The sequence below is a fragment of the Atta colombica genome, unplaced genomic scaffold, assembly GCF_001594045.1.
Source record: "Atta colombica isolate Treedump-2 unplaced genomic scaffold, Acol1.0 scaffold83, whole genome shotgun sequence".
Taxonomy (NCBI): Eukaryota; Metazoa; Arthropoda; class Insecta; order Hymenoptera; family Formicidae; genus Atta; species Atta colombica.
Window position 1 is genome coordinate 88,805 of NW_017259576.1, and position 18,270 is coordinate 107,074.

The 18,270-nt window shown below is 30.5% G+C and overlaps 3 protein-coding genes across 3 annotated transcripts in view; 1 reads left to right on the forward strand and 2 right to left on the reverse strand.

Annotated features, from left to right (window-relative positions):
- Positions 1 to 1,725, reverse strand: part of LOC108692920 (histone PARylation factor 1) — a 2,359-nt gene extending 634 nt beyond the window's left edge. Inside the window, exons 1-4 of the mRNA XM_018201496.1 lie at positions 1,469 to 1,725; positions 614 to 1,147; positions 348 to 496; positions 1 to 234 (exon numbers count right to left, since the gene is read on the reverse strand). The exon at positions 1 to 234 is cut by the window's left edge and continues 2 nt beyond it. Of these exons, the coding sequence (XP_018056985.1) occupies positions 1 to 234; positions 348 to 496; positions 614 to 1,147; positions 1,469 to 1,609 (1,058 nt within the window). The 5' untranslated portion in view covers positions 1,610 to 1,725. The remainder of the gene's footprint in view (positions 235 to 347; positions 497 to 613; positions 1,148 to 1,468) is intronic.
- Positions 1,726 to 2,155: 430 nt separating this feature from the next.
- On the reverse strand, positions 2,156 to 5,708 carry LOC108692881 (sorting nexin-2-like). Its single transcript, XM_018201428.1, has 7 exons — positions 5,368 to 5,708; positions 4,423 to 4,674; positions 4,115 to 4,361; positions 3,868 to 4,032; positions 3,657 to 3,778; positions 3,021 to 3,320; positions 2,156 to 2,944 (listed from the first exon to the last, which is right to left on the reverse strand). The coding sequence occupies exons 1-7, from the start codon at positions 5,464 to 5,466 to the stop codon at positions 2,597 to 2,599; spliced, it is 1,533 nt and encodes a 510-aa protein (XP_018056917.1). The 5' UTR covers positions 5,467 to 5,708; the 3' UTR covers positions 2,156 to 2,596.
- Positions 5,709 to 7,131: 1,423 nt separating this feature from the next.
- Positions 7,132 to 18,270, forward strand: part of LOC108692932 (phospholipid phosphatase 1-like) — a 32,403-nt gene continuing 21,264 nt past the window's right edge. Inside the window, exon 1 of the mRNA XM_018201511.1 lies at positions 7,132 to 7,337. Within this exon, the coding sequence (XP_018057000.1) occupies positions 7,332 to 7,337 (6 nt within the window). The 5' untranslated portion in view covers positions 7,132 to 7,331. The remainder of the gene's footprint in view (positions 7,338 to 18,270) is intronic.

Genomic DNA, 18,270 nt, shown 5'->3' on the forward strand with positions numbered 1-18,270 from the left:
GTTGCTGCCAAATCTCTGTAACCCAATTGAGTCTTCTTATCATAAGGTACAACTATACCAGCTTTATGAAAAGTTCGTGCTACAACCCGTTTCTCTCTCGCTCGCATATCTGCGGTATTTTTGTCCAAAGTTATATTGTGCTGTTTGGCAAAATTCTTCAGTTGCGAATGCAAACGTATTATGCTGGTTTTCTCGAAAGGATTGACCGTTTTCACTTTGTTTTGCAAATAAGCACTATAATTTAAATATATATAAATAAGAGAATAAAGTGAAAAAAGATCATAGAAAAGCTTATATAAATATAGATCTATATATATTAAATCTCTTAAATTCTCGTATTTACTTACTCGACAGCACCAAATATATTTTCTGCAACGGGTTCAAATATGCCATTCACATTTGCTCGATTCTTTGCTATAAATACTGGTTTTTCTACTGCATCATCTCGCCAGTAACCAAAATGTAATCCTTCTTTATCATCACATTTCACAATAGTCTGTGGATATAATTCTTGTATTGTATAAATCATTGTATTGTATACATCTTTAGTGTCATAATCATGAATAGTGTCATTTGACATTGTATTCATAAAATATTAATTTGTCTTATATACCTGAAATTCTGGAGGATCGTAATAATATCTCCAATGTATCAAATATTTTTCCTTATCGTTTTCACTAGAAGAAATTTTTATTTTACCATCCAAAATATCATATGGACCCACAAGTTTCAAGCGAACGTATTTACAAGCTGAAAGAGGATTATCTTTTGATATGCTTTTACAAAATTCATAAAATTGAAAAAAATCTTTCGGCATCTCAACCAGAAATAGATCCATAATAATTCTTTTGACATCCATCTCAGATATTGATGTATTCTCAGTTGCATTATTTTCAGTTGAATTAACTGGATTATGTCCATTCAATGATACTTTCTTATCTGATGTTTCCGTTTTCTCTTTAAACGTTTCATTGTTATCTATAATGACATCATTTTTTTTTGGATTTGAGAAAAAACTATGTAAATTTCTTTCAGAAGCCTCGAGTGTCTTCTGCAATTTTCTTTGAGGACTTTGTGTTTGCACTTTTTTATCATCTCTAATAGGATGTTTTCTCTTTTCTCCAGTAATTATCTTCTCAGTTTTCTCCTAAGAAATCAGAAGGATAAATAAGAATTGTTTAGAGCGATTAAATTAATTGATGATTAATTCAACTAGCAGAATTGCTTAAAGCAAAATTTTAAACAATAATTCATTGTCCTTAATTATTCTTCCATATCTTAAACAATAAAAATTAATAATGTTATTCCGATTAACAAAATATGTAAAACATTTATTTACCATAAGTTAATCATCGAGCAAGTTAATTGAATGATAATATTAATAATTGTTGAATTGTAATATTAATTAACGTTAGCGTATCAATTGCAAATTTGCCATATTTGTCGTGAGCTGAAGATTATACGTTACCTTTTCTCCTTTTGGCGGGTGTTTGTACTTGCTGTGATGTTGCGGATTTTTTTGATAGCACTTAGTACCATACTTGCAAGGAATTCGCGAATCGTCTTTATACGCCTGAAATTCACTGTCCTTGACGTTGTTAGATGACATTATAGAAAATATTTTTAATATATTACACTGTTCTTCGTTATTATCGACAAATATGACTTTTATATGCGTCACATACGACCTAACATATGTGACACGGTTATACCGTTGAGGTTATCTGTCTTTAAATTTAAATATCTGTTCTTTGACACGTTACTTATGTACTTTCTACACTTATTGTGTTGCATATGCGAAAAATATGTCTGACAAATACCCTTTTTTTCTAGTTGCGCTTCAATAAAAATAAACAAATTAGATCTTTTAACTGCAATTTTCATTTTTTTTTGCTACACTTAAATTTTGCGTTCTTCAAAACTTGAACGTTCCACTCGTTGCAAAATTGTTTTACTAAACACACATTTTTTACATTTCTTTCATCTGTTTTTACAATGTAGATTGATTTTAATATCGGTTCAATTTATTTATCTTTTTTTTAGTTTTAAATATTATAAAAAGATCAAGTCAAATCGAGATTAATCTATATTAGAAGAAACGAATAGACATAAATATATTTATATTCATTTTACTAAGTGCATGGAACGCAGATACTTATATAACCATGATTGATCTTTATTATCTAGTAACATTCTTTAACAAATTGTATAATATTTTATACGTACAATTACGTATAATGTAAATATAATATGGATATAAAGTAATATAATATGGACATAAAGAATTAATATATTATATATTGATAATAATTGAAATGTAATAAAAGTTTAAGACTTCTAGTTATGTTCGTCTAATTAGGATATATTCTCTTTCCTTTCATTTCATAATAATTTGGCAGTACCCCTGAATCACCCGTTTACTTTCCTTCTTTTTTCAAATGCAAAATCCTCTCTATCCTCTTTCCACACAAAACTCAAATTCTCTTAATAAAATACGCCACAATGGAATAACTTGTCTCGACGAACATCACAGAAGTTACTTTTTCGTATTATACGGTAGGTATCGGCCTTATTATCGTTTTTCTTAACGGAATGTTTACGCCACCGCTCGTGCTTCGGGTAAGAAACTCTCCCAGTACTTAATGAGTTGATTCTGATGTTGTAGCATTGATTCTAGGTATTCAATTAATTGTTTCTTGAAATCTTGCACTCTGACTAATTCAAAGCGTTCGACTTCCTCCTTTATCATCTTTGAAATATTGTCAAATTCTTCCTGACCTCTGTCTACTTTCGCTTCCCATTCTATGACCTCAGTAGCTGCTTGACTCGTCCTGTCTGTTCGGCTTGATTGTTCGAGTCGTGCTTTTTGCTCGCGTTTCTTGTTCAACATCAACTGAGCGTGTTGCCAATTTTGAAAGACTTTCACTCTCTCATGAAAAACATCCTGCAAAACAATGCCACATGTGAAAACAAAACATCAAACAAGAATATAAATGCGATTGTAAATTAGAAATACCAACTTTGATTGCGCCAATAAGCGCGACATAATCCCTCAACATTTCTCCAAATTGATAGAGATCACTGTTGCTTTGCGTCTTCCTAATCACTTCAACTTTCTCCAGAGTTTCAGCTAATTGTGCCAAAGCTCTGCCAAGAGATGCTCCAGGTTCGCCATGGCCAAGAACAGCAATTGATTTCGCTGTAGCACCAGTGCAGTTCGCTAATTCCCTTCTTTGATTCGTTAAGGAATCGACCGCGGAATGTAAAGCGCGTAGCTGAATATCAAGAGAATCTATCTGCGACGTTTTTTCTTCGAACCACTGCAAAAATTACAAATTTTTATTCATCTCATTTCTTTTTCAATAATGAATAATTATACATACACTTAGCAATTGGTATACATTGTTTTTAAATATATCAATAAAATATTGTAATAAATATATTTTTGTGATATATTATGTGATAATGTTAAGTCTATTGACAGCAATGTGGATTAAATTAAAAATACGTGATATATAATGTACAAGACGATACGTCAATTTCAAGTAAACGTACCTTACCCTCTTCCTATTGCAAGCAACAAAAATATTGTTTCACGATATTTCATAGGAAATACATGCAAGAAGAAATATAGGATTACATTGAAGAAATCTCACCATATCGCTCTCGTCCATTTTATACGTTATCTTATTAACCGTTTCCCCAACTTTGTTGAAAAGCCGCATTACTCCTTTACCACTCAGTGCAGATGTATTGGTAGCTTTAGGCAATTCTACATCTAAAAAAAGAGAATCACTGATGTTTAATCAAAAGAACTTAATTTGTTAAAAAATTTCATGTGATTTATTATTTGTGAGTATCACTTACCAGCTTCTAAAAATTCTCTGAAATCAGGATCAATACTCAGAACTGGATGTGCAGCCGTTCTATTCAAATATCTCTCGAGAGCTGCTCTACGTCGTTCAAGAAATTCTGTGGAGCTCGAATTTTGCTCTTGATTTTTGTCCCCTGACATCTTTATTTTCGTCGTTCCTGTTGCGATATCATTTATATTTTTTAATGACTTTTTTATAACCGCGAATAAACTTAAGAAAAATTAATTTTATATTCCTACCAATTACACTTTTCTCTGGAGCTGGTGGAATTATCCTGCCATTCCTAAGATATTTCTCTGTCAATTTATCATGAAGACCTAAGAAATCACTGAAACGCCGAATCACGCTAAAGTTCCTTTTCTTAAAAATAAGCATATTTGTTCTCGTTTCAACTTTATATGCGACATAGGCACCCATTCCTTCACCAATCTTTTGAGGCGAAGTGACAGTAATCTTTAAGAAAACTTCAGATGTGTCTGCTGGAACCTACATAAATAGCACAGTGTTAAAGTTACATTTATATATATTAATGCATTATAATATATACCTCCTCCAAAGATCGAGAATGAATAATATTTGCAGACAAAGTATCTGCATTATCATTGATAGGAACATCATGAAGGTCTCCGATGTCTGTATTCATTAGTCCTAGTGGAGGACTCAAAGGACCTGGAGCTGGGCTGGACATCGAGGAAAACGAATTCTCTTCTGGCATGTCTCGCAAAGACAGCTTTGGCAATTCTGCTTGCACCTTGGAGACTCCATTATAAGGCGAAGTATCTTCCAATTGGTTCTGTTCCTATGAACATAATAAATATTTCCAATTTACGCCTACAAATCTGTTGTTTATATTATGTTCTTGGCATGTTAATCAATGTATCAAATCAAAATACAAGTTGTTTTCTATTTACACCAAAATTTAAATAATTTCAATTTGTGACATCGTAACTCAGTTGAATGCCTATTTCTTTTCATTCTAACAAGTGAAATTTAACTGAGTTTTCATCTATAATCTGGATACAAACTCCAGACAATGCACTGAGTCTTATTAATTCACGTTTAAAGTAGAATTATAAACTTGTGTTATTATGGAATGACTTCGTTACCAAAATAAGCAAGTCATAATCTGAGTATAAAATACATAACTTTAGACTCAGTATCACTGTGAAAATGGAAAGGCAATTTAACTGCGGAGTTCACAGATTGTTTATATCAAATCAATTAAGATAAAGAGATCAAAGTACTAGTTTTTTGCAGCAGAAAATGTTTTCAGACAGAACGAAATGAGCATAATTTCAACGAGTTCAACTTCCGATAACGTAAGGGCGTTAAAGATACACGTCTCACGACAATTATCATGCAACTATGAACGCAGATCAGTCTCGCAGCATCGCGGTATGCGAGCTCGTTGGGATTATCAATCTTTTTCTTTCTTTTCTTCTCTTGCGAAGTTTCGACTCCCGACGTAATGGATTGTTAGCTACGTTGATACCTGTACCGCGGACGCAAAGATATCCTCGTCGTCATCCTCCAGATCGTCCAATTTTGTCTCGTTGTCAAACAGCGGCGGCGATTCCGTCATATCGGCCATCTTCCTTGGTTCTGTTGAGTTCTGTCAAGCAACGGCGACGGTTACGCTTCTCGATCCACAGGGATCGGCCCCCCTGACGACGATTACGCCGACGACGTCAATTATCGCTGTCGGTATCGACGGCAGTATCGGCTCGAAAACATGCAAGTTCACTTCCGTACGTATAAAAACGAGACCGAACTGAACTGGACTGTTCACGACTCCATGATTCGTTTAAAATTCCATTGTCATTGTCATCTCACTTGCCGCGTGTCAACGCAGCAGGTCCGTTCATTTTAAAGGCGTTTTCTGTACTCCAGAAATCTATTCAGAATTTATTTCATAGTATATTTTCTATTATACTTTTGTTTATCTCTGCGTTTTTTAATCTCTGCGCTTTCACGACTCCTTTTGCCTCTACAATGTTCTAATATGTATTTATTTTGTTCTATTTCATTTAATTAATTTTTCTTAATATTACTTATTTTATTTTGTTCTAATTTTGTTGTTCAAATACGAAAAATAAACGCGAAAAATAGGAAAAGTAATATTAATTCCTTTTAGCTTTTTAAACATATATTATGTAAAAAAAAATAGAAAAACTATTATAAATTAAAATAATTACAAATAAAATTATTTAAAAGAAAGGCCAAAAAATAATAAATGATACTGTATTTTAATAAAGAAAAATATGTATAAGAAAAGACGAAAAAGAAAAATTCACATTTCTTTGTAAAATAATTATAATTCACGAAAACAACAATTAATTAATATTTCATATAAAAAAGAAGAAAGAAAAATTATACAAAGAAGACAATATCTCTACATAAAAAAGAAATACAAAAATTAAAGAAATACAAAAAAGAAATACAAAAAGAAGTACAAAAAAGAAATACAAAAATAAATTAAAAAATTAGAAATCGAGATAAAAAATAAGTAGAAAAGATAAACATCCAGCAAACGAGAATGGATTGAAATGAATTGGAATGGGATTCAGATTTTCAGAAATATTGATTCACGAATGTTAAAATGAATACTTTTCAATCCTGAATGCATTTTTATTCATTTATAGGAATTGCATGGAACATATCTCTATGCCTTTCAATCTAAAAATAATATTAACTTTTTCTATGCATTGTGAATACTGTTCAATTCAAAATTTTGAATAGGAAATGCAGTTTTTCAATCCAATTGCATCCAATTGAATCTAATTGAATCCAATTGAATTCAATTAAATCCAAAAAAAGTATTCGCTATTTAAAATACGCATTCAGATAGAAAAAAATTTCAATCCATTTAAATCTATTCTTGTTTGCTGGCATCACGTCTCAAGAAAATGTGCAATATAATTTATGTTAAACTTTCTTTCAACTTTTCTTTTTTCCCTCTCCAATTTTCTAATTATATATATTCATCGATTTTATTTTAAATGCAGAATGTGCAACATGATGCAACGATGCAGACCTGACCTTCATGATACGAGAGGGTAGAAATCTTCTCTATCGACCACATTGCGGAATGCCGAAAGAAAAGTATAAGTACGACTAATGAAGGAGAGGGGAGCAGACCCTCCCGCAAATCCCGCTTTCACCCACACCTCGCGATGACGATAGTTTGCGATAGTTGAATCACGACGACGGTGAGTACAGTGACGCGTTGCTCTGAGTGCGTCAGTGTATAGTCGGTATATATCAGTGTGTATCAGCGTGCTGTCACATATGACAGGTTGATGTCGCGTGACTTCACATCCGCGCAATATATATTCCGTGAAAACTCCGCGAAAAACAATTGATCGTGATTAAGTATCCGTGGAGCGGATATTGTGAATGAATTAATCGCCGATCGCATTGTACGGAACACCAGAAGGTCGCTATATAGGAACAAAGATGCAGGTGAGAAATTTTCATTTTTTTTATTCCTCGCGTACTTTTTGCGCACGTTTAAGGAGCGAAAAAGAGAGAGAAAGGGGAGGGGGGAGTGAGAAAGAGAAAGAGAGAGATCGTGTGAAAAAAAACAATGAAAACTCTCTCTTGCCGAGAAACTTCTCTTTCTTTTCTCTTTTCTTGAACATGTACGATTGAAAATTCCCGTTTAGCTATGTCTCATGAATATAAAACAACCGCTGCGTCGCAGACGCGAGATGGTTTGGAATTTCCCGCAATTCCTATTCGCGTCCCGCTTCGCGCGGTTACAATTACGCGAAGAATTTCCGACTGAAAACGCACAGATTTAAATGCGCCGAAAACAGAGATTTATAAAGCTATAATTTTTTAATGACGATTTTACTAGGAATGTCGTTACGCAGATATTTTACAGAGTGAAAAAGCTGCGCAACGACAATATAAAGGTACATTGCTAACGCTGGACATTCATTTTTAACGTCAAAACCGATTAAAATTGATGATAAAAATTGAATATCAAGCATCAATTTGATCACGTGACCTGTTTTGACTTTACGATTCCGAACTGTTGTTAAAAGTTATAAAATAAGTTTACTGAGGCGGTTCTGATTCCCACCTAAATGCTCCTCAGATGTCATGTCATCTTACCTTATTTAACGTTCAATAAATAACAAAGATGACATGACATCTGGAGTAAAGCTCTGTATAAAAGTAGCGCATTTCTTTGATTTACGTCGAGATGCCGACAACTTTCCTATTGGCTATTTCGATCGCCATTTTCGATCGAGTTGTCTGTTAGTCCAATAAACGCTTAATATTATTGATACATAATATGATTAGTTATAATACCAATATGGCGGACTTTTGCGCTGCTTTTATTAATATAGAGCTTTACATCTGAGGAGCATTCAGGTAGGAATCCGAATATCCCTTGGATATTAATCATACAACTTTTTCTAGAGTAAAAATGTGAAAAGTAAAAATTTTTTATTTGTATGTGTATATATATTATATTGCATTTATATGTTGAGTGTAAAATTATAATGATGTTATGATGTTGTTAATTAGTATTCAATGTTTTTTTTTGTAAGAAATCTTTTAATCTTCCATAGAGGAAATAAAAAGAAATGCGATACTTTCAACAAGCTTGAATTTAAGACTCAAATTATCATCGCTTTTGTGACAAGTTCTATCGATTTACTTTAACCTTTTTATGGAAAAAGTTAATTTTATTTATTATGTGAATTTTTTATTCTTTTTTCGTCTTTCGATTTTTACACTGACTAAATCGGTATCTCGAAAATATTTAGATGGTTTTTTAGTTGATTCACTAACTACTGAATAGTTAATTAAAAAAACATTGCAAAATAAATAGTTAGTTACTAATGATTAGAAGACTAATAATTACCAGAATAATCATACGTATTATCCCTCAAACTAATAATCAATCAGAAAATGATGGTTGATAATCTAATCTGTAATTAAAAACGAATGTTATCTATAAACGTATAAATATATACGTTTCTTTTGTCTCGATATAATTTTTATAAGTTACATACAAGTCATTACAAAAACTTTTTGCGATAATTTACGTATTTGTTCTTATTTCAAAATTAAAAGATGTTAATATCACTCTTATGATTAGTTATGCTCTTATGATTACACTGACAGAAATGTTTTGATATATATTTTGTTGCTATGTAATTCTAACAAAAACTTTCTTATTTTTTCATTTAGAGATCGTGTTATTCTAATCAAAATTTGATTATTCTAATCAAATTTTTATTATAACAACAAATTTGCTGAGATCAACACAAATAATTCAAAAAACATTTTAAAGTTTGAAGTCTCTACTTTTTCAGATAGATAGTTTAAATAATAATTAATTCGACTGATTTTTTACGGAGTTGCAAAGATATAAATGGATATTCTTTAAATCTAAAAATTTTTATTAAAACTCTACAAAGTTCCAAAGCATGAATTAAAAATTACATACAAAAGCAATTAATAGATTTTAAAAGACTGAATCTTTATCTTTAATTTACTTGTTGTTAGCATTTATCTTTAATTTACTTGTTGTTACGTTTTTTTTATTAAAACTCTACAAAGTTCCAAAGCATGAATTAAAAATTACATACAAAAGCAATTAATAGATTTTAAAAGACTGAATCTTTATCTTTAATTTACTTGTGAGCATTGTACGTTTTTTTTTCATTGACTTATCCAACAGTGAAGCAAAAGAGTCTTTTTACTTTAACTGTTCATAAAAAATAAACAAACAGCGCTTAATATTCTTTAAAAAAAAAAAACGAATATGAAGATTTAAATTTTCTCTTTAAAATACGCCTACCATTTTTTTATATAAAGAAAATTTCATTTGTAAACTTCACTTAAATGAGGCGCTAGAAATTTAAACATTGACATGTTTTCGTTTATGATAATATCTCAGCGAGAAATATTAAGAATGTTATGATTTTAACGTAATTTATGTCCTCCGTGTTCAAAGCAATGATTTTGAGCAAAACAATGTTCGCTTTATGCTATCGCAATATACCCGTCGTATTTTGTGTGAAGGTTACACGTTCAAATTTATGTTTTTAAATGCGTTTTTATGTTGTATTATGTATATGACGGATATACACGATAGAGATAAGTGCGACCAAATGAAATCTTCCTAATTGTTTTAAAATATATCATTACTCTTTTGTTCAAGCAATCAAAGTAAAAAAAATCACTTTTTTCAATATTGAATAATTCGATAAAAAAAAATTATACAATACTCAACAAATACGCAAATTAAAAATGAAGATTCACTTCATTGAAAAATGTAAATTGCTTTTATGTGCGATTTTTAGTTCACATCATGAAACTTCGCAAAATTTTGAGATTTGACAAATTTCTATTTGTTCGTCAATTTATTCGCGTATTCTGTAAAAAGTCAGTTAGATTGTTATATAAACTATCTATTTGAATTAAAAATAGAGATTTCACGTTTTAACATGCTTTTTGAATTATTTCATTGTAATCATTTTTATGAAGTTATATTCTCTTGAAAATTACTTATTTTTTGAGAGAATACACGATTCCTTAGTTTCTTGAGTGTATAAAACAATTATATATTCCGACAATCTTCATAAAATTAAATTTCTTAAAATTCTTTAATTTTATTCTTTATTTTCGGATTTTAACAAATGCGTTAATTTATGGATTTTTTATAAAAATATACATAAAAGCATTCACAAATGTACATATTCATAGTTTGAAAGAATAATGGAAGAATTGTGTATTATAGTAAATATTAAAATCATTCTTTGCGTGCAGAGTATATTCAATTAAATATGTAAATTTGTCAAAATTATACAGCTTTATGTATGAATTGCAAATCTTTTATTAAATTAGATTTATCAAATATCAAATTAATTTGAAATTAATTTGTCTTATGATATACAAAATTAGATATACAAAATTATTTTTCAAATACATGAATTTTAAAACTATTATTTTTTAACTCTTTTATTTCCTGTGAGTTAACTGTCAAATAGCTGTATTTAAAATCATAAAATATTATTACATTTATATCTAAATTGCCGATCTGAATATACATAGTTTTTTTATATGGCTATATCAGGACTTTACGTTTATACAACATAATATTTTGATTTTTTAAAACTTTTCGATAAAATAAAATATCATGTTAACTTTACAGATAATGAAAATAAAAGTTCCGTAATTTTTACATTAAAAAAAAAACAAAATAAAAATATGGCGGACTAATTTTGGTCTTTTTGTATAAAAGATCAAATTTTTGTATAAAAATTGCGGTATTATTTTTTATTTTTATAAAAAGTGGAAAAGAATTATAAAAAGTGCTAAAAATTAGAATTATGATCATATTAGATTTGATTTATGTTTTATTTAATTAAGATACTCATTATTATTAAATATTAAATCTGAAATATAAATATTGTACTGACACACTTATTAAAATTATCATGATATCGCGCGATCTTGATAGACCTATCTTTTATCAAATAAGCAAAAATTAATTCTTTCTTTCATCCAATCAATATAAAGACCTGAAAACGTCGAATGAGGGCAGAGAGCGCATCTGCACGATGCGACGCGGCGCATTTTCGGAGCTGACCGAATCGACCTCGTTCACCCCAAGGTCTGATGATCTAAGAATGGGTCGGAGGATGCGAAGGGTCCCTGATAGAGAGAGGGTCTCGCACAATGCACGACGCAACTGTAAACCGTGAACAGCGGGAACACGCGGTGTCTGTTCGACGGTAACAACAACCACGACAACGACGATGTTGGTAGTGATGGCAATGGTGGTGGTTGCTGATGGTAGTGGGGAAGCAGGGTAGAGAGAACATTTAATTTGAGCTTGCGAGGAAGTAGTTGATTGGAGATGCGAGGTACGGGCTCGTTGGCGGGAGAGCAGTTTCAGTTCGACCGTTGATCTTGTTAGACCTTTCGGGAGATCCTTTTGCTAAGATCGCGATTGCCGATCCCAATTGATTTCGAACGAACGATTGTGCGACGTGTGCACGCTTTCTTTGGTGCGAGACGCGCCGTTCTTTTTTTTTTGCGAGATTATGATTTCGGGCAATGACCCAAAATTCGATCTTGCTATCAAATTCGCAATTTCCACATTTATGGAACAGCCACGTGAGAAGCGACAATCAAGTTCTCTGACGAACGAGTTCGTAGATTGAATCAACAATGCATCACGTTGCATAAATTTTAAATCTCGAGATTGAGCGCAGCTTTTGCAGGTACTTTTTGCGTTGAAGATTGTCGATGATAGTTTTCATGTACTTTTGTTAGTGTGCGTTTTGCGACTGTAACATTTCACTCTGAACTTGGCTCTGTTTGAATTCTACTTACGACATCTCTCTCTCTCTCTCTCTCTCTCTCTCTCTCTCTCTCTCTTTCTCTTGTATAATCTATCTGCTTCAATGTTTCAAAAGGATTTTGAACTTAATTAGATTTGGAGTAATGCAAAATATTTATATGCTTACCAATTTATTGTTGTAAATATGATATAGGATATTCTAAAAAATATTTCTGTATTCGATATATTCTAAAATATATCTACGATATACATTCAATGAAGAAAAATAAGACTAGAAAGATTTTGAACTACTTTTATATTTATATCATAATTTTTTTATACTTTTTGTAAACTTTTTTGATAGAATTTATGATTGCATGTAAAAAATTAGAAGAAAAAGTTATATACAAATACATACAAAATGTAAGAGATTGAATATATATATATACAACCGTAATGTGCAAACCGTAAATATGCAAATTTAGTTTATTTCTCGTAGTACGCCCATCTATGTATTATTTTATATACATAATTCAGCTTCATACGTAACTAATTAACGTAATACTGCTCGAATTTTTAATTATATTTGCCAGCTATAATTAAAATACCTGTCTGGTGTCTGATTGTTATATATTTTCTTTTTTCTCTTCTTTTATTTTCTATTGTTGGTAAGCAAAGGCAATTTGCCTTTATATTTCATCGACAACAAAACATTGAATCGACAAATCGATCGTAAAAGAGTTTTATCTAACGGCACATGAAAACGGATATTCTCTAACAAAAAAGTATATCGCATATATTTCAAAATTATGGTTTGGAAAAGATAGTTAACCGTAAATTATTTGCCGCGTCGAAAAATTACGAGTGCGAACACAAATATCCATTTTTCCTAGCAACGACTATTAAAATGTAGACTATTTGGTACAATGAGTAATATCGATAACACTTGTGTGATTTTTACTTGAATGGTAGATAATTCTATTTATTAACAGATAGAAAGCACATTGATCTATTTTAATAACTTTTACTAGAAATACTTTTATCTCAGAATATTCTCTGACAGTAATAAAGTATTATGCGAATGATATGTAGTTTATAAATACAGATAACGCGTTAAAAAGTTAATAAAAACTTTGGCAGTTTATCAATTTTTTATTCAAATTATGAGAACTGTCGTCTGCTGATTTACCGACATTGATCGCGCTATTGTGTAGCAATATCGCTTTCAAAACAAATTTAACTATCTTACTGCCGTTAGATACATACGAGAGAATTCATAAAATATTTTCTTTGGTCGGCATTTATAGTCCGTTCTTATTTCTAGATCGTCTTAAGTAATGCCTTAAGTGTATTTGCTAATACGGCTCTCTGACCGGTATTCATAGTCAGATATTCAAGACTTTATTTAAGTACAGTCTTAAGAAGTCAAGAATTAAAGGACCATATAAGCGTCTTAAGATTTTACTTAAGACAGTCTTGAGATAAGAACTATGAATAAGGACTACGAATACTGATACCCTCTGATTGTTTCATGGTATTTTAAGATTGTACTTAAGACAGCCTTAAATAAGAATCGATTATGAATACCGCCGATCGTAATCATAGCGATTGGAATTGGCGATTGCTTTTCAACCAGTCAGAGCACAGCTGTCCTCGATTATTTTATTCTAAAAAAATTGATTGAAAAATGATCGTTAATCATCAATCATAATCGTAATCGCTAGTGTAATTACAGTTTTACAAATACACTTATACTTTACATTCAATTATAATTGCCGTCATATCAGTTTTAATAATTCATGTTTAAGTGCAACTTAATCTATGTTTTTCTCTGTAAATTTAAATCAATCTTATTTGCCACGTTAATATTTTTATAGGAATTTGTATATCAAGCTCATTATAGAAATTATTTATTCATTTATTCAGCTTCACTAATTAATTTTTTAAAGATAGATAAAAATCATTAATTTTTTATGATTGACAAATATATCGTATGTTTACAGCAATCTTAATATTAATTTGTAATAAAATAAAAACTTATTAAAAGTCAAATGAAAGGAAAATTCAGGAGAGAAACCTTTTAAGATTTGAAATTTCTTAAAATCGCAAGCGTAACATTCGCATTACAATACTATATATTATTTTTTTAGCGATCAGATCATATCTTGTCGTCGGTGAACAAAACGGCGCGCGTAGCGATTAACAATACATGGACACAAATAGCGCCCGCGAGATTGGAATTGTGGAAATATACGCGACGAACGTAAAAAGATTAAAATTTATCATGGGAAAGGGGAATAACGACACGCGAGAGCCTCTCGAATTGATGCGAGTAATGAAAAATGATGCGCAGAAAGTTACAGGAACGAGTACACAACGTTACTCCCTCATATTATATGCGAAACCCCTCGGTGTTGTCTGATGAGGCCCTGCAGTCGTTTTCCCCCTAATTATCTCATAGTGGATGACCGAGTTGGACGCACACCTAACTAGTTCCCCTCCTTGAAACACGGATATATTATCGCGTTTTAAAGTAAGTGTCGTTAATCGATGCAACGACGATGACGACCAATTAATCGGATTTTCCGCTCGGAACACGCGCGATTATTATCTTTATTTACAATAGACGAAAGATTATGTCCTAGATTTATAGCAAATTTTCGAGTTCGTATTATTACGGTAAATTGTAGCGAATGTATTACGAGGAATGTACAGTAAAATTTGAATGCGATGCACAAAAAAGTAAGTTAATACATTTTTGCTGTGCAGTATATCTTATTGAAGGAATAAAACTAAATAGTAATCTTTGAGTTAAAAACGGTCTTTTTTCCTTATAATTAAAATTTTGATTAGAATTTGAGAAAGTGAATTTTTGAAAAGATTTTTAAGAGTTTTCAAATCCTTTTTTTAAATTTTGTTCATTTTTAACGAAGTTGCTTGAATTTTGAAGTTTATAACGCTTTGATTTCAACCCAATGCTTGTTTATTTTTTATTTATTAACAACTGCATGTAATAATAGTATGTATTTGTCAAGAGATAGTCAATAAGATTAATGTTTTTATATAATATATGTTTTTATGATATACATTGTTGATAGACCGGAATGTTGAAATTCGCATCATGGCACTATGCTCTCAGCGAATCGCAAAGAATTAATTTTATTGGTCGTTATAAAAACTTAATTACCGTTTATAAAAAAAATTTGAACTTTGAAATCTTATTTTTTTATTTATATTTATAAGGATGTATTCGATTATTTTAGATGAAAATATAAAATGCGCAGAAAGGAAATTTTTTCTAAGAAAAAAATGAATAAAATAATTTGTTAAATGTGTCCTTAATTAAATTAAAATTGTTGAGGAAGATTCTACGAAATTTGAATAAATAAAATTCAAATAATCATTTAGTATGTTCAGCTTATCGAACTGTCACATGATTTATATGCGATCAAATACATGTAGTAACGTGTGAATAATCATTCATAAGTAATGTCATAAATAATTTGCACAATATTTACAATTTGGCACAAAGTCTTGATAAGCATATTGAAATTTCTTTTATTCTTCAATAATAAGAAATTCTATATAACGTAAATAAAATTTAATATTTAATTTAATACTTAATTTAATACTTAATTAATTTTTTACATTTAAAATACAATCATAACGATAATAACGATTCAATGGAATGCAAATAATAATTTAATGCGCTTTGTAAAAAAATTGGAATTAAAAATTAGATAAAAAATAAAAGAGTTAATCATAAATTAATAAACAATGCAGCGATTATTACGTATTATTATTATTTAATGTCATATTATGTAAAAACTATATTTTATTTATGTTGATAATATATTGTGACATAAAATATGTTTTAAATTGCTCGTAAAAGCAAGTAATATGAACACTTTAAAGCGTTACAATCGTTTTTTTGACGTAGGAAAATCGTAATTATCACACGGTACATTCATTCGTGTGAGTAGCACATTTTTTTGCTATGCATTATATCTTATTAAAGGAACACAACTAAAATATAAGTTAAAAACAGTTTCTTTTTCTTAGAATTAACATTTTGATTAGAATTTGAAAAATTGAAAGTCATATTATATCGTATATGTATATAATAAAAATATGGATTTTTAGATGAACTTCAAATTGAACTTAATTTAATGCAGAAATTGTATAAGCATTATATTATAGTTGAAGATTCAAGAAATTCAAGAAAGATATCACTCTCTGATTTTTTCACTGAAAACGATTTTTGAGATTTCATGTATTTTATGAAACGCTTTGTATATTAAGCGAGGGTGGTATAATCTCCGAGTAAAATTAATCAAAGCATTACATTCGGCAATGAAGTGGCGGGTAGGCTGGCAAAATTGCGGACTCAGATGAACCCAGATGACTGAACAGACTGTTGGCGTACTCTTTACTTTAGATAAAAAATCGACAACTGTTTAGACCAGAAGCCCAATCTGCTTGGAGGCCAACAAACAATCTAAATGTTAAACAATCAATTCTTATCAAATAAAACAAAATTTTTTGGTCTTCTTATGAGACTCTTAAAACTCACTTATGCAAACTCAATTGCTGAGAATTATCGATTATGTAGAATAGGACGTATAAAGATGAAAAAACACAGATTCGAAGACTTTATCTTTTTTTTGTCAACCTGAATGCTGAAAAAATATACCAAAAAACTTTGATTCCGTCTGTCTAACGCTGATTTATCAGTAAAGCTAAAGATTGGTTACTCTAGAAGAATAATAATCCCAAACATTGAAATCGGCTCTGGAAAGAGAGAAATGACATCGAGATACTCCACTGGCCTTCACAATCATCCGATACGAATCCCATTGAAAATGTGTGATTACTCATCAAGAGAAAACTTCGTAGAAAATCGACATCAACTTCAAAGCAAAATTCGACGAATCTAGAAGTGAATATGCGATTTCTTTAGTGGAAAGTATGCCTCGGAGATTTATTATGAGACGCTGCTGGCGATTAGACTCCTTATTAATATAAATGTATTTTGGCTATAATTCTACTGAATAATCAATACAAAATTCAAAGCCATTTTTTTTCAGATAGGCCTGTTACATTCTTACTTAAACAAACTATACTTACAATCTATGAGGCATTCCACGTCAAACCGGGTACTTTTGAAATATCGTCTTATTTTTTTTTCTCGAAACATGTGTTTCATGTTTTTATCTGTAGTAATACGTTAGAGATTTAAAAAAAATAAAATGATAATGTTTCAAAGTTTATTGATTTGATGGAATGCCTCATAGATTGTAAGTATATACTAATAAAGTCATTTTAAAGAGGAAACATGTAAAGTATTAACTTACTTTTAATACAAATTAGTACAAATTCAGCTGTGTTAATTTTTGTATTTTTTTAGTGGTCCTGCCAGCTTAAATATTACAATAAATTAGCAGTGCCTATTTTCTTGGGAATGACATATAATATAAAATTGTTTTGGTGGTAGCACAAATTCAATCCTATATATGATTTCTGATATTATTTTTCTTTTATTTTGAATTTGGTCAGTTTAATATTAAGCTAGCACCGCCATGATTTTTTTCAAAATGGCACATGATACAAAATTATCATTAATGATACAATTTAGTACAAAAATTTCGATAGATCCAATTTTATTCTACTGATTTGGTTCTGCTAGCTTTATAGAGCTGAGGATAAGTTTCATAAGTATAGTGCATTATTCTGAACTGACTCAACCTCAAGAATCAGCGAGGAATCATGAAGAACTTCTTTAGATTTAGATTTAGAGATTGGCTTAGTCCTACTCGCTATTGCAATTATTACCACTACTAGTTAAAGCATTGTATAGCCACAACCTACGTATTATTTCTTTCTTTCCACCGGAAGAGTGGAAGAGAATGCATCGCGACTTACGAACTCTGTTTTACGTCAAGGAGTAGAAGAAAATGATCTAAAGTTGGAATGATTTACTAGTTGCACGAACGAGATAGGCTGTAAAAGAAAGCTGCGGATCCAACAGGTGGTCGAAATAATTTCTTTGCGATGTAGGTGATAGAAAATTCAAGATTAATTCTA